A 12,783-nucleotide genomic window follows, 5' to 3' on the forward strand; every position below is an offset into this window, starting at 1 on the left:
TACATTTTTATTCCTCATATCTGTTGCAGTAAACTGTTTCCAAAGTTATCACCAACAATGGCTCCTATTCCACATGCACTTATGCAGTGTGACTTTGCCACTGTTAACAGGAAAAGCATATTTCCCCTCTTCTTTAATTTGAGCTGGGCTTCTGACTAGCTTTGGCTATCAGACTGTGGCAGAAGTGATATTGAGTTTCAGACCTAGGCCTTAAGTGGCCTTGCAGTGTCTGCTTTTGTCTTCTTAGAGACCTAGGCCTTCGTGGAAGTCCTAAAATGACAAACCAGCTGAAAAGAGAAAGGAGAGAGATATCCTAGAAATTGAAAGACCTCGAAGGGCAAAAGGCTCTGTAGGATGAAAGACTATAAGGAGAGAAGCTCCAACATTCCAGCCATTCAGCTGAGGGGCCAGAAGTGAGTAAGGCCATCTTTGATCCTCCAGCCCAAATCCATACGGTGAGAGTGAATTTAGCTTTTAACAACATGGAATATAGACAAGCCATCCTTGCTGAAGCCTGCCCAGACAACCATGGAATCACAAGCAAATACGTAGTTATTAAGACTCTTAGTTTTGGGATAGTTTGTTACACAGCAATGGATTACTGAAACATCCACAGTACTAACCAAAAGTTCTTTGGCTAAATGGTTTTTTGGTTAAGTTTTTGTCCTAACTCAGTCTTTCATTTTATGATCTAAGGCAAAATGTCCACTGGGGCTAGTCAATCTCCTATTAAACTTTAGAAAAGACAAGGACATGTAAGGGGAAGTCAAAGTTGGGTCTAATTGAGACTAACACTAGTGAAGTCTGTTTTGCAAATCAGGAGACAGATGTTGCTTGGTTTACTGAGGAGTTCCAAGGATGGTTACCGGAGTCCCAGGAGCAAGAATTTGTGAGATGAAAATGTGCCAGTAGATCTAGGCCTTCTCAGAGGTGACACAAGTTGAAATTTCCAAGAATGAAAATGCTGAGACAGAGTTAGGAGTCCAAAAGTTTTATTAGGGAGTAACACTTACAAAAAGGAAAAGGGGGGAAATGTGTGACTCGGCAGGGAGAGATGTCACACATGATGCAGACCTGACAAAGCCTCTGCCAGCCCAAAGGGGATTTCCCGAGCAAAAACTACTCATTTGAGTCCCTGTTCCATGGGAATAGCTAGGGGCCTCAGTCGTTGGTCAGGGGCTGATGGGACAGCTGGAGGCTGTTAGCTAACCAGGCTTCTTGTAGATAGATAGCCAGTTTTTGAAGGGACATTTCTGAAGCAGCACATCTCTGTATTTGCCAAAAAGGACTCTGTGTATCTTACATAGGTTCTGAAATGGTAACTGCATTGGCGTAACTGCACTGGCTCTTAAGTTGTTGTATGGATTGAGTTAGTGTATTTTAAGAGCGGTCATTGTGAATGCCGAATTCAAGAGAATTGTACGCCACCTCCCCCTTTTCCATCTTTGCATTGAGTTAGTTATTTCCCTCCCTTGGGAACCCACAGGCCATTGTTGTCTATCGTATTTACCACCATCATGTAAAAATATGTTTACTAGGCAAAAAAGTTGTCTATTCCTTCAAACAGTGATCCTTTTTATCCATCCAGTATGAACTAGATCCACTGTTTATTTCATGTAAAGTGTTTTGCAAGCTGCATTTATTTATAAATTCATTCCAACAAGTTAGAGTTAACTCACCTTCCGAAAAGATGACCAAAGGAAAAGTGACTGAGAGCGAGAAATGGTGGGGCTGAGTAGGGACTGGAAGGGGCCCCTAGAAGGAAGAGACTAAAGGCCCTAAGACAAAGAATAAATTTAAGGTGAAGAGAGAAAAGAAAAAGAAAAGCTGTCAGATAAGAGTCCAATGGAAGAAGAAAATACAGGCCAGGAAGGAAAAAGAATGAAAAGGAGACAGAAAGGGGAGAGCGAGGAGTCAGGCTCAGTGCTGACCTGCCCAAGGAAGCATCCATCAGTAGAATCCTCACTGACAGCTGTTACCATAATGGAAACTGGCATCTAAAGGGAGGGCAAGTCTAGTTTAATTAGTTAAATGGCATTATTCATGTCCAATGGGGGCAGGGGAGGTGAAGAAAATAGGATTGGTGACCGACCTCCTTCCATAGGCTAAAAGGAAAAACAGATTTGTTTTTTATAAAGCTTTGCCAGGTATTAAAGAGACAGGAGCTGTTTCTTTTCCAAATCAAGTTCACAAGATTCTCATGTGTTCCCACTCACTGGTACCTTTTAAAGGGACCTGTACTGCTCTGGTGGGGTAACTAGAATCAAACATCATTTTTTAACCTGAATTGAGCCAAGAATAAGTTTACTCACCTCCTTCCTTTGTCTTCAAGCCAGACTTTTATCAGGAGTCCTTGATGATGTAGCAGGAAGGCATCCCTGCCCACTGCTGGTAGCACTGAGACAGCGATTCTGTCCACCTGGGTTCTTAATCCAACCCTGCTACTAACCAGCCAAGTGCCTTTGGGCAAATCATTTTACCAGTTACTTCTCTTTTGCACTCAGATTCAGTGATACTACAGTCTTAAAAAGTTCTGGAGAATGTTCTTTTTAGGAAACCAAAGTGTCAGTGCAAAATCTGAAACTTACCATGTTGTAAAGAGATGAATATATATGTATATATATTTCATTTCATGCTCCCATCCCCAATGTCTTCCTCTGCTAAGAATCCTCCTTCATGTTATCTTATTAGAAGAAATTATAAGGGTCGAATTATGTTTGGTTTTTTTTTTTTTCCTTTCTGTTTATAACATCAGATCTCAAGGATCATAAAGATTAATTCATTTTGGTTCTGCAGATTAACTGATGTCAGCCAGGCTTGCCTGGGGTTCAAGAAAGACTGATAAATAGCTTCCAACCTTTAAAAACAACAACAACAACAACAACAAAAGGAGAAAAAAACAGAAAAGCCTGGTGGCAAAGAGAAAATCTAAACAAAAACTGCACACAGTGGACAAACTCCTAACTTTTGAGACCACAAACTCCATTTCCACAGGAAAACTGCATTCACTGGAGGTTGTTTTAGGACAAGGCTGAATAAATATTTCAACACCATATGTTCGGCTTTTGGCAGGAGATGTAGGTGGGAAGGGAATCTCAACGCTAAGGAATGCCCATATCACACCCCAGCTGGCTACTTAGTCACGAAATAAAGAAAACACACAAATATTTGGTTAAAACACCTTTAATGAAAAGGGAAAGACACTAACATCTCCCTTGACTGCTCTTCACATTTTACTATGTTAGGAAGCTCTGGAGCCTATACCTTCAGAGGAGAAGCCATCATTCAAGTCAGTCATCAGCAGAACCAACATTCTCTCCTCCTCAGAACTCCTGTTCCAAATGATCCTATGTTAAGAGTAAATACTACATCTCATTACAAGACAGAGAGGCAGGGACCACCTGGAGCTCATTTTTCAAAGTCTGGGACTCTTAAGAACCAGACAATAGCAAAGACATAAACCCCAGTCCATAGACAGGCAAATGGGGAGGAAATGGGCCTTGAGAGAGGAAGATCAGGGAAATACAAGGGGCCAGGGAATAAAGGAGAGTTATCTAAAACTAGAAGCACACTAGTGCTAGGGAATCCCCTATGATCTGCGGTGCACTGCTGTACACCAGGTCACCATTAGTCCAAAAAAAACATTCATGAGATCCACTCAATCAAGAATTCAAGGTCCGCTCCCTTACATCATGGCCCTTTCTTAATCACGCAGGTTCCCAGCGTAAATCCCTATACTTTAGCAACACTTTTCAACTCTGCATCATTACTTCTGCAACTACCCTCACCAACATTTGTTAAAGATAAAAACTTCACATTTCCCAAAATATCCCAAGGAGACCTCTTGGCAAATAATCCACTTGTTCCCTAACTTTGAGAGGCAATGACGAAGGAATATGAGAAGCTGGAGATGTCACGGCATATCGACCAGACAATACCTTTGCCTTCATGTAACTATCAAGGAGTTTCATGGGAAGAGTGTCCTATACCCTTCACTTCTCCCTACTCCCTAGGCTGAGCCACAGATACAGATATTGCTGCAGCTTCACTGCTGGCACCTTCTGGAACAGGGGGAAGGAGAAGTACAGTAACATGCTGTTACTTCTCTTCTGTGATGGGCTTCTCAGGCACTGCCTTGGATGCAGGAAGCTGAAACAAGAGGAGGGGGGCTCTCTTCTTCTCCTTGGCCTCTCTGGACCCCATTGCTGGAGGCACCTTCCCAGCCACAGTTCCTAGGCGAAACAGCACTGGTGACGCCAGGCCTGAAGTGGTGGTGGAGCTGGAACTCCTGGGCTTGGTGGGCGAGTCACTTGACAGGAAAGATGTGTACTGGTTCCACAGAGACAGGGGACCCACCCTCACCAGCTGGGGTCCTGCAGGTTGACCAGGTCACCAGAGAGGAGGGGCACTGGGCCCTCCAGGGACAGCTGCCGGCCCCTTCGGGCTGGGCTGCAATTCCAAATGTGGGTGCTCAGATGCACCTGCCAAAAGGAAAGGGGAAGGGAAAGGAAGGAGAGGGGAAAATGGTCACCCCAAGGAAGCTGGAGAGGATTTCCCTTGGGAATGTGAAAGCTGTAGAGAATCCATTTTCCTTAGGTACAATCAATGAAGAGGGAAGAAAAATTCCTCAGGGGGCCATCCCCTGTAAGCACAACAATTTCCAAGCTCAGGGACTAGAGAAAAGCCACTTGGGACATACCATGTAAGAACTCAGAAAAAACAAATAAGGGCTCATAAATCTTGGAAGTCCTTCTGCAGAGCTCTAGGTTTCTCTGCAACCTGGGTCCAAGGGTAGCAGGCACAGAAAAACAGGCTCAAGGGATCGTAGGGTCATCTTTTCGGGGAAAGGGGGAGAGCCCTGGGGAAGTGATGGAGGTTGAACAGCCTGGGACCAAGGAAAGAGCAGCAATATTCTGAGGGCCATGGGGGGCAAAGGGCTGTACCTGGTGGTGAGCCAACAGCATGTGCTTCTTGAGGGTAGCCCGCTCGAGAAAACCCTGCCTGCAGAAAACACAAGTGAGGAACGGCCCCTCCTTGGGATGGGTCTTCTGATGTTCCTCCAGAGCTGCCTGGCTAGGAAAGGTCTGGCCACACACCTCACAGGCCTTTCTGCTACTGCTCTCTCCTGGATCCTTTCTCATTGCTTCCTGCATGTTCAGCTCCTCCACCAAGGTGGTGCTGCTGCCTTCCCCTTCGAGGGTGAGTGTTGACGGCGGGCTGGAGCTCCTCTGAGGTTTGCCCCCCTCTTCCATGCCTCCTGCAACATCACTGCCTCCCTGCTCCATTGGCTGTGTTTGATTCAGGCTGTCAGGTGGCGGTGGCGGCGGTGGTGGCAGAGGAGGTGGTTGAACTGCTTTCTCATTACTGTCCATCTCCTTCCCTACTGTGGCTACTGCCACCACAGTCCCCATTTCCTCCTCTGCCCCAGATGCCTCTTCCGAATCACCTCGTACTGATATTGCCTTCTCACCTCCACTCTCTGAGCCTCTTCCTGCCAGAGAATCTTCATCAGTCACATCTTCCTCATCTTCCTCGTCCTCATCCTCCTCTTCAGATAACTCCTCTTCTGGAGAGGGCTGCTGGGATGGCTGCTGGGAGAAGCTCGCTGCCCCGGACACTGTAGATTGCTCAGAGCCATTCTCCTGGGCAGCTCCCCCACCTTCAGGGAGCGTGGTACTACCGTTGGGAATCTGGCCTCCCAGGTGCATCCGAACATGCTGCTGCAGAGTAACCGCATTGGTGAACTTCTTCTGGCAGATAGGGCAGGAGTTCTGGGCTCGGGCAGCTGGACTGGCCTTGTGGCCCACGAAATGTGCACGCAGATTGCCCCGGGTGGAGAAGGCTCTGCCACACACTTTGCATTTGAAGGGTCGCTCACCTCCATGTTGGCCATAATGCAGGCGCAGTGCTCGAGGACAGCTCAGCACCCGGAGGCAGATGACACACTGGTTAGGTCCAGATGAGGCTGAGGATGAAGCTGCAGGGGCAGACGTGGTGGGGGCTCCTGAGGCAGTAGAGGCCACTGCCACGGCTCCCTGCCGGTCAATCTTTTCTACCAGTTGCTGCAGCTTCGATGTCTCAGAGGGTGAGGCCCCCAAGGGCTCTAGCACATAAGGGAAGGGGAAGCTCCCAGTGGACTTAAAGTGGTTGGTAAGCAGTGCCCAGCTAGGTAATGAAGTCACCAGCTTACTTAGCTGCATGCGGGTTGCTGTGCCACTTTCTGCCACCCCGGTGATGGTGGAGGCCTCAGTTCCTGGAGGAGTATTTTCATCAGCTTTACTCTTTGGCTCTACCGCTTTCATGAGCACAAACTTATTGAAAGCAGGGAGCGCAGGAGCCGAGGCTGTGCCTGCACCGGTGGAGAGCAGGGTCAGGCTTTCTGTGGCACTGAGCGCTGTGGTGGAGGCCACCAGAGGCTTGCGTTCCACACCTCCACCTGGCATGGCCGCCTCCTCCTCAGCCTTCTCTGGCGGCACAGACATACCATAAGGCAGGCCACTGCTGGTGATGACGTAGTCTAGGTGCTCTGGCACTGGGTGAGGGTTCATCTGCACATGCGGGTACTTCTCACGGTGCCGGTGGAAATGCACTTTGAGATTGCCACGGGTGGTAAAGCGGTTGCCACAGACATTACACTTATAGGGCCTTTCACCTGTGTGTGAGCGCAGGTGGATCTGCAGGGCGCTGTCACTGCCAAACACTTTGGCACAGAAGCGGCATTTGTGCCGTCCACCAGGCTTCTCCAAAGGACCCATCACTTCCCCATAACTCAGCTCACCACTTCCATTCTTTGGCTTCAGGAGCCCCGGGGAGGCAGAGGCCTCGAGGCCTCGGGCTGCCCCAAGACACTGTGCTGCCAGAAGTCCCGTGGTGCCTGGGAATGCCAGATGAGGTGAAGCAATCAGCTGATCTGTGCTGCCTGGCAGAGCTGGAGAGGGGGCAGGTGTGGGTTTGTGGCTTCGCCCAACCCCTCCAGCAGAAAAAGGGTGCTGTGACCCCAGTGGATGGTAAAGGTGGAAGAAAGCCTGCTTGGGCGTTTCTGCCCCTGAGGAGGAGGAGGAGGTGGAGGAAGAAGGTGCCAGTGTCTTGCCAGTCTGGACAGGCTTGATGGGGCTGAAGAGGGGAAGCAGGGGTTTGGTGGAGGAGGCAGTCCCTGTCCCAGATAACTCTGAGGGGCTGGCCGGGGCGCCCACGGTCTGGCCTAAGGAGCCAAGCAGCAGTACCTGCCGGCAGATTTGCTCAGTCATCTGCATCTGATGGATCTGCCTCTGCTGCAGTACCCGGAGCTCTTCCAAGATCAGAGGGATGTTCAATTGGCTGCTGCCTACACCTGGGGGAGGGGGTGGAGGTGGAGGAGGAGGGGGGGCAGGGGTGGATTCTGGAGGTAATGGGGTTGCTCCCAGCTTGGGACTGGCCAAGATCAGGCCCCCACCTCCCCCAGCTGCTGTACCTGTGGCAGCGACCAGAAAATGCCCCGCAGAATCCTCTCCTCTCGGCTCTGGGCCCCAGTTGGGATCTGTGGACACTGAGGACCCAGAATCTGAGGGGTTGCCGTGCTCTGCCTCCATGACCTGGGGACTACTGTGGCCTTCAGGCCGGGGTTCAGAAGAAGTCGAAGAGTTGTTGGGGTTCTCCTGGCCCCCAATTATCACCATTACAGGAGGATCAGTAGAACATGCATTCTGGTGGGCGAGGAATTCAGTTGGGTCAGTGAATTGTGCGCAACACTTCGCACAGACTTGGGGGTGGTCTTCCTCGCTAGCATCACCTGGGGAGAAGACAAGGAGAGAGCGTGGGTGGTGCGATTGGAATGAGTATACCGAGGCTCTCATTAACAACGAGCTCAGTAACCGCTAGTTGGGGGTGGGGAGATGAGCTCACCATCAGGCCAAGCAGAAGGCTAGAGCTCAGTCCTGACCCTCTTGGATACGAGAACCCTAGCATGGGGGGAGGGGGCACGCGCAAGCTACTGCCTTCCTCTGCACCCCCACCTCCACCCCCCTCCTCCCGCGGGCGCGAGGCAGGAATGGGTGTGAGGACAAGGGCCTATGCAGAGAACCGTGTTTTGATCCCCTCCACCGAAAGTCCTCCTCCCCTCCCCCAGGAACGTCCCTTCTGCCCCGACCCCTGCCCTGGCCGGGCCCTACCGCACCTCCAAGCTCCGCTGGCTCCCCGCAGGGCACCCCGAGAAGAGAGCTTCTCACGGCTTCGTGCGCCATGGTTGTGGGGGAGGTGGAGGGCTGGGTGGAGTGGGAGACAATGGGTATAGGGATTGGGGGAGGCAGCAGTGGCCCCCGGGGCTGCGGCAGCCTCCGCACCCAGTGGCCCAGACTGCGGAGATGGAGATTCGCGGAGGCAGCGGGGGCAGGGAGCCGCGGAGGAGGGGGAGGGGATCGAGGAGGCGGAGGAGGGAGGAGCAAGAGCGAGAAAGCTGGGAGAGGGGAGGTGGGGGAGGAGCTGCTGGGGAGGGGAGTTTGTGGGGTGGAGCTGCTAGGGAGGGAGGCGGGAGCTGGAAGAGGAGGGAACTGGAGCCGAGGTGGGTGTGTTGGGGCGGGAGCCCAGAGCGTTGCGGGGTTTCCCGAGGCTCAGTGACAGGTGTTGTGGGCCATGGTGGGAGTCTACCTTGCCTCGCTCTCTGCCGGATCCCCCCATCTCCAGATGTCCTTGCCCAGGCCTGCCCCCACCCCCAGCAAGCTCAAGGGGGCACAGTGGGAAACACAACCCTGCTCAATAGAGCAAAGCGACAGGCTTCTCCTATTTTTCTTTGGATAAAGGATCCGCTGAGCCTGGAAAACGTGGTCTCCAGAGGGTGGTCTGATCGCCTCAGATGAGCCTCAGAGGCCAGAGTGGGAGGGGAGGCCCAGAACATCTACCCTTCAATCGGCACTTCAAAATACCCCAAGTTTTGTTCTGTCTTCTTCACCTCCATTCCGGCCCTACCCTCGCCACCCCTCTGCAAAAGTAGTCTCTCAGGTTGGGAGGCTGCAAGGTAGAATTTCCAAGGAAGTCATTTCAGGACTCCACCCTGCAAGTCCCTTTACTCCGTGCCCCTTCTCCTCTAGAATAATAGCTAAATGCAAGTTATTCCACAGATCACCCGTCCCACACAGAACTTAGAGAATTCATGCTTATTTAAGGAGCCATTTTCTATTTAGCACCCTCTTCTCTATCCTTCTTACTTCACTGTTCTTTTCTTGCAACACACACTTTCATTATTAAGGATGGATGGGCTTGAGGAGATACTAGCCTCCAGAGGCCTCTAGAGGCCCACCTAGCTCTAACCTTGGGGGAGGGGAGCGTCTCCTGAAACAACGGGGAAAAAATGCAGCAGGGGCCATTAGGCAAGCTGTGTCTAAAGCCCCTTTCAGCTCCGACCTGGTTTGAATGTCTAGAAATGACTTAATACGTGCTCGCTGCTACAGAAGCCACCTCCTATTCAGATACCAGGTACTCTGTATTCTCTTTCTACCTTGAAATCTTAATGGATTTCTTGCTTCCTCGAAGAATATCTTACAAGGAGGTGACCACGAGTCCTTAGTTTGGTGATTTGCCTGGGCACCAGTAAATCCATGTTCTAATCTCAGTTCTATTCTTGCCGGGCTGGTAAATTGAGGCATCGTGATCAGTCAAGGGACACTATGCCACCATTTCCCTTTTGTGTAAAATGATAATATTGTAACTGTGCTGTCTTCCTTGAAGAAGTATTGTAGGGACAAAAACTTGAAAAACTCTTGACAGTATTAATATGTACATATGGGACTTTAAATTTGTGGGGGACTCCCAAATATTATGAATTTAGAGAATTTACATTGTCAGTGGCAAGATAATCAAACTAAACAAATATACATATACTAAAATTAAGTCTGTCATGTTGCTTATTAATCTTATTAATTTTTGAGGTAAGAAGTTGGCTAATATCATTGGCATATATCAAGGGTAGGGAGTCTTATGGCGGGAGCTGAAACAACCTAATATTAATAACATCCATTTTTCAACATAAATTTTGCTATCTTTTTAAATTGAAACATTTTACTGAATTATGTTTTGAAACTTCAGGTAATCATAAGGATCTTAATGTGAATGATGGCTTTGAAACAGATGAACTATGAGCTTCCAGGCCTGACCCTTACAATGAAGGAGTGGAGGGTCTGTTGCAATTATGGCAAGTCACAGGTTAGTGCAATGTTGTTTACTTTTTACACATAAGGAAATTGAAACTTGGAGAGGTTGAGTGATTTTTCCAAGTCCACACAGTAATTCAGTGAAAGAAGCATTCAGAATTTCGACTCCTGTGCTGTGCTTTCTGAAGCACATCAACATTGTGCAGCTTCCCGAATACTAGAGAAAGGGCCCTGTGTGGCTCTTACCTGCCATTTGCTCTCTGGCCTCAGTAAGGGCGCGGAATCAGATGGAAGCTTTCTACTGAGCATTTGTTAATTAGCATTGAACATTTGATATCAAGTTGCTGTTTTGTCAAGTCTTCCAACAAGAAAAGAAATCCTTTTCTTTTCATCTTCTCCTGGGAAACACTGTTCCCTTTCTTACTCTTTAATGAAACTTGCTTTCTGATGCGTAATTTGATCTGCACTCTTCTTTAAGGTAAATTTAGTCCCTGGTGAAAGGTGACGGATCAACAGCCACCTGTAAGAAGAACCCTCTATTTCTCAGCACTTTGCACGCACTGCCTACCCTGAAAAGAGGGGCAGGATTCTTAGGCAGACACAAATGAAGTAAAAAACATTGGCATAAACTAAACTGGTAATGGTGTGCCTAGATAGCAGATAAGGTGAGGTAAGCTACCTGGGGTCACATGCAAAATCTGGGATGGATGTAGGACTAAGACCTGGACATGCTTGTTTAAATTTATAAAGTGCTGAAATGAAAAGAAAAAAGGAAACTAGGTGGCTCTCAAAACCTGGTGGCCCATCAAACTGCTGCTTTAGGCTAGGGAGAGAATGGCTCGGTTGAGCAAAGAGAAAAATAGGTGGGTCGTGCGCACCAGGGTGGTCTAGTTGAACAGTGGTTCTCAAACTTTGCTGCCCATTAGAATTACTAGGAGGGCTTTTAAAAAACCGATGGCCAGGCCACACCCCAGACCAATTAACTCAGAATCCCCAAGGGTAGGACCCAGGCATCAGTATGCAGAGCTCCTTTGGTGGTTCCACTGTCCAGCCAAGAGTGAGAACCACAGTACCTATCAGAGTACTGCCCTCCCCATCAAACCTTCCACCCTGCTCCTCTGTGCTCAGCCTGGCCAAAATTAGGACATAGGCAAAATGAGCTGTTCACGGCTGAATCTTCCTGTCAGGCTCCTCTCTACTCTGTCCATAGCTACACTTTAGCTCTCTTGTATCCTGCTTCTATACATAGAATTTAATGATTTATACCCGACTGTGATTTTAAGGGACCGTATTCCCTTTCCCAGTGTGCGTCTTGAGCCACATTTCTAATTGCAAGATGAAAGGCTTTGTTTTACATAGAGTTCAAGTATTGTCCAGCCATTAAAGAAACAAAACACACTTTTAAGCACCTGCCTAAACTTACTGTTATCGTTGGAATGACACTAATTGGTAGTGTCCGTAATTATGAATTGATTCTGTAACTGTTGCTATAGACTATTTCTAAGGGATAATGTCCTGTACTCTCTTCTTCACTCTTCTTCTAAATGCACATACTCCTTTGCCACCCGCATCTACTAATGTACCCATGGCCTGTGCAGCACAGTAGACAAAGACACAATGATTTGTACATCCAGTGCTAAGTGACAAAAATATATTCGTTTCCAGAATAGAAATACCTTAGATCAGACATAAGAAATTTTTTTTAATGGACTTTTTTTTTTTTTTTTTTTTTTACATCAAAGGACTCAGAACTTAACATGGAATTCATACCATTTTGGAACTGGAAGGGACATTAGAGATCAAACCCCTTCACTGGGTGAGCTTAGTGATTGAGAGTGACAGCTCGGAATCAAACAGACCTGAGTTAAGGTCTCTGTTCTATCACTTTCTAATCTTTGTGACTTTGGGAAAACTTCTTAATCTATCTCAAGCTTGGATTCTTCTTCTTTAAAATGGAGATATAGCCGTTAAAAAGGAATGAAATTCTGACACATGATACAACATGGACGAGCCTTGAAAATATTATGCTAAGTGAAATAAGCCAGACAGAAAAGGACAAATGTTATATGCTTCCATTATATGAGGTACCTAGAATTGGTAAATTCACAGAGACAGAAAGTAGAATGGTGGTTGGCAGGGGATGAGAAGAGGGAGGAATGGGGAGTTATTGTTTAATGGGTATAGAGTTTCAGTTTTGCAAGATGAAAGAGTTCTGGAGATGGATAGTGGTGATCATTGTACAATATTTTGAATATACTTAAGGCCACTGAATTTTACACTTAAAATAGTTAAAATGGTAAATTTTGTTTATGTATATTTTACCACAATAAAAAAGTTTTTGTTGTTGTTGTTTTTTTTTTAAAGAAAATGGAGGTAATAATAGGAGAGTTAGTAAGAATAAACAAGAGGAATTACATAAAGGGCCTAGCATAGTACCTGACAAATAGTAAATGCTCCACAAATATTAGTGATGAGCATTATTATTTAAAGGATGAAGCCCTGGGAGAAGAAGGGACTTGCCCAAGGTCACGCAGCTTCAAAGTCCAAGCTAGATTGAAAACCAGTACTCTGTGCCATCATACTTGATTTACTTCTATCCACACAGAAATGTTCTCTTTTTGACTCAAGAGTTCCTAGGGCTGAAAGGTTTAGGACTTAATAG

At 47.7% G+C, this 12,783-nt stretch overlaps 1 protein-coding gene across 3 annotated transcripts; it reads right to left on the reverse strand.

Annotated features, from left to right (window-relative positions):
* Positions 1 to 3,167: 3,167 nt before the first annotated feature.
* SALL2 (spalt like transcription factor 2) lies at positions 3,168 to 8,406 on the reverse strand. Of its 3 annotated transcripts, none has more exons than XM_011382768.2 (3): positions 8,153 to 8,406; positions 4,945 to 7,768; positions 3,168 to 4,336 (listed from the first exon to the last, which is right to left on the reverse strand). In XM_011382768.2, exons 1-3 carry the CDS (start codon positions 8,217 to 8,219, stop codon positions 4,099 to 4,101), a joined length of 3,129 nt encoding a protein of 1,042 aa, XP_011381070.1. In that variant the 5' UTR covers positions 8,220 to 8,406; the 3' UTR covers positions 3,168 to 4,098. The 3 variants fall into 3 exon arrangements, with proteins under 3 accessions (XP_011381070.1, XP_011381069.1, XP_011381066.1); XM_011382767.2 differs by having other exon boundaries at positions 3,168 to 7,330; positions 7,451 to 7,768; positions 8,153 to 8,405; XM_011382764.2 differs by having other exon boundaries at positions 3,168 to 7,768; positions 8,153 to 8,405.
* Positions 8,407 to 12,783: the final 4,377 nt, after the last annotated feature.

This window comes from Pteropus vampyrus, unplaced genomic scaffold, assembly GCF_000151845.1.
Source record: "Pteropus vampyrus isolate Shadow unplaced genomic scaffold, Pvam_2.0 Scaffold488, whole genome shotgun sequence".
NCBI lineage: Eukaryota > Metazoa > Chordata > Mammalia > Chiroptera > Pteropodidae > Pteropus > Pteropus vampyrus.

What these genes read in the sequence shown, in the direction of transcription:
- SALL2 (XM_011382768.2), bottom strand. Translation starts at nt 8,219, where the DNA reads ATGGCGCACGAAGCCGTGAGAAGCTCTCTTCTCGGGGTGCCCTGCGGG. An exon ending in GGAGCCAGCGGAGCTTGGAG is followed by an intron (nt 7,769 to 8,152) that starts GTGCGGTAGGGC and finishes TCTTCTCCCCAG; the next exon opens with GTGATGCTAGCGAGGAAGAC. An exon ending in ATGCTGTTGGCTCACCACCA is followed by an intron (nt 4,337 to 4,944) that starts GGTACAGCCCTT and finishes CCTGTCTCTGTG; the next exon opens with GAACCAGTACACATCTTTCC.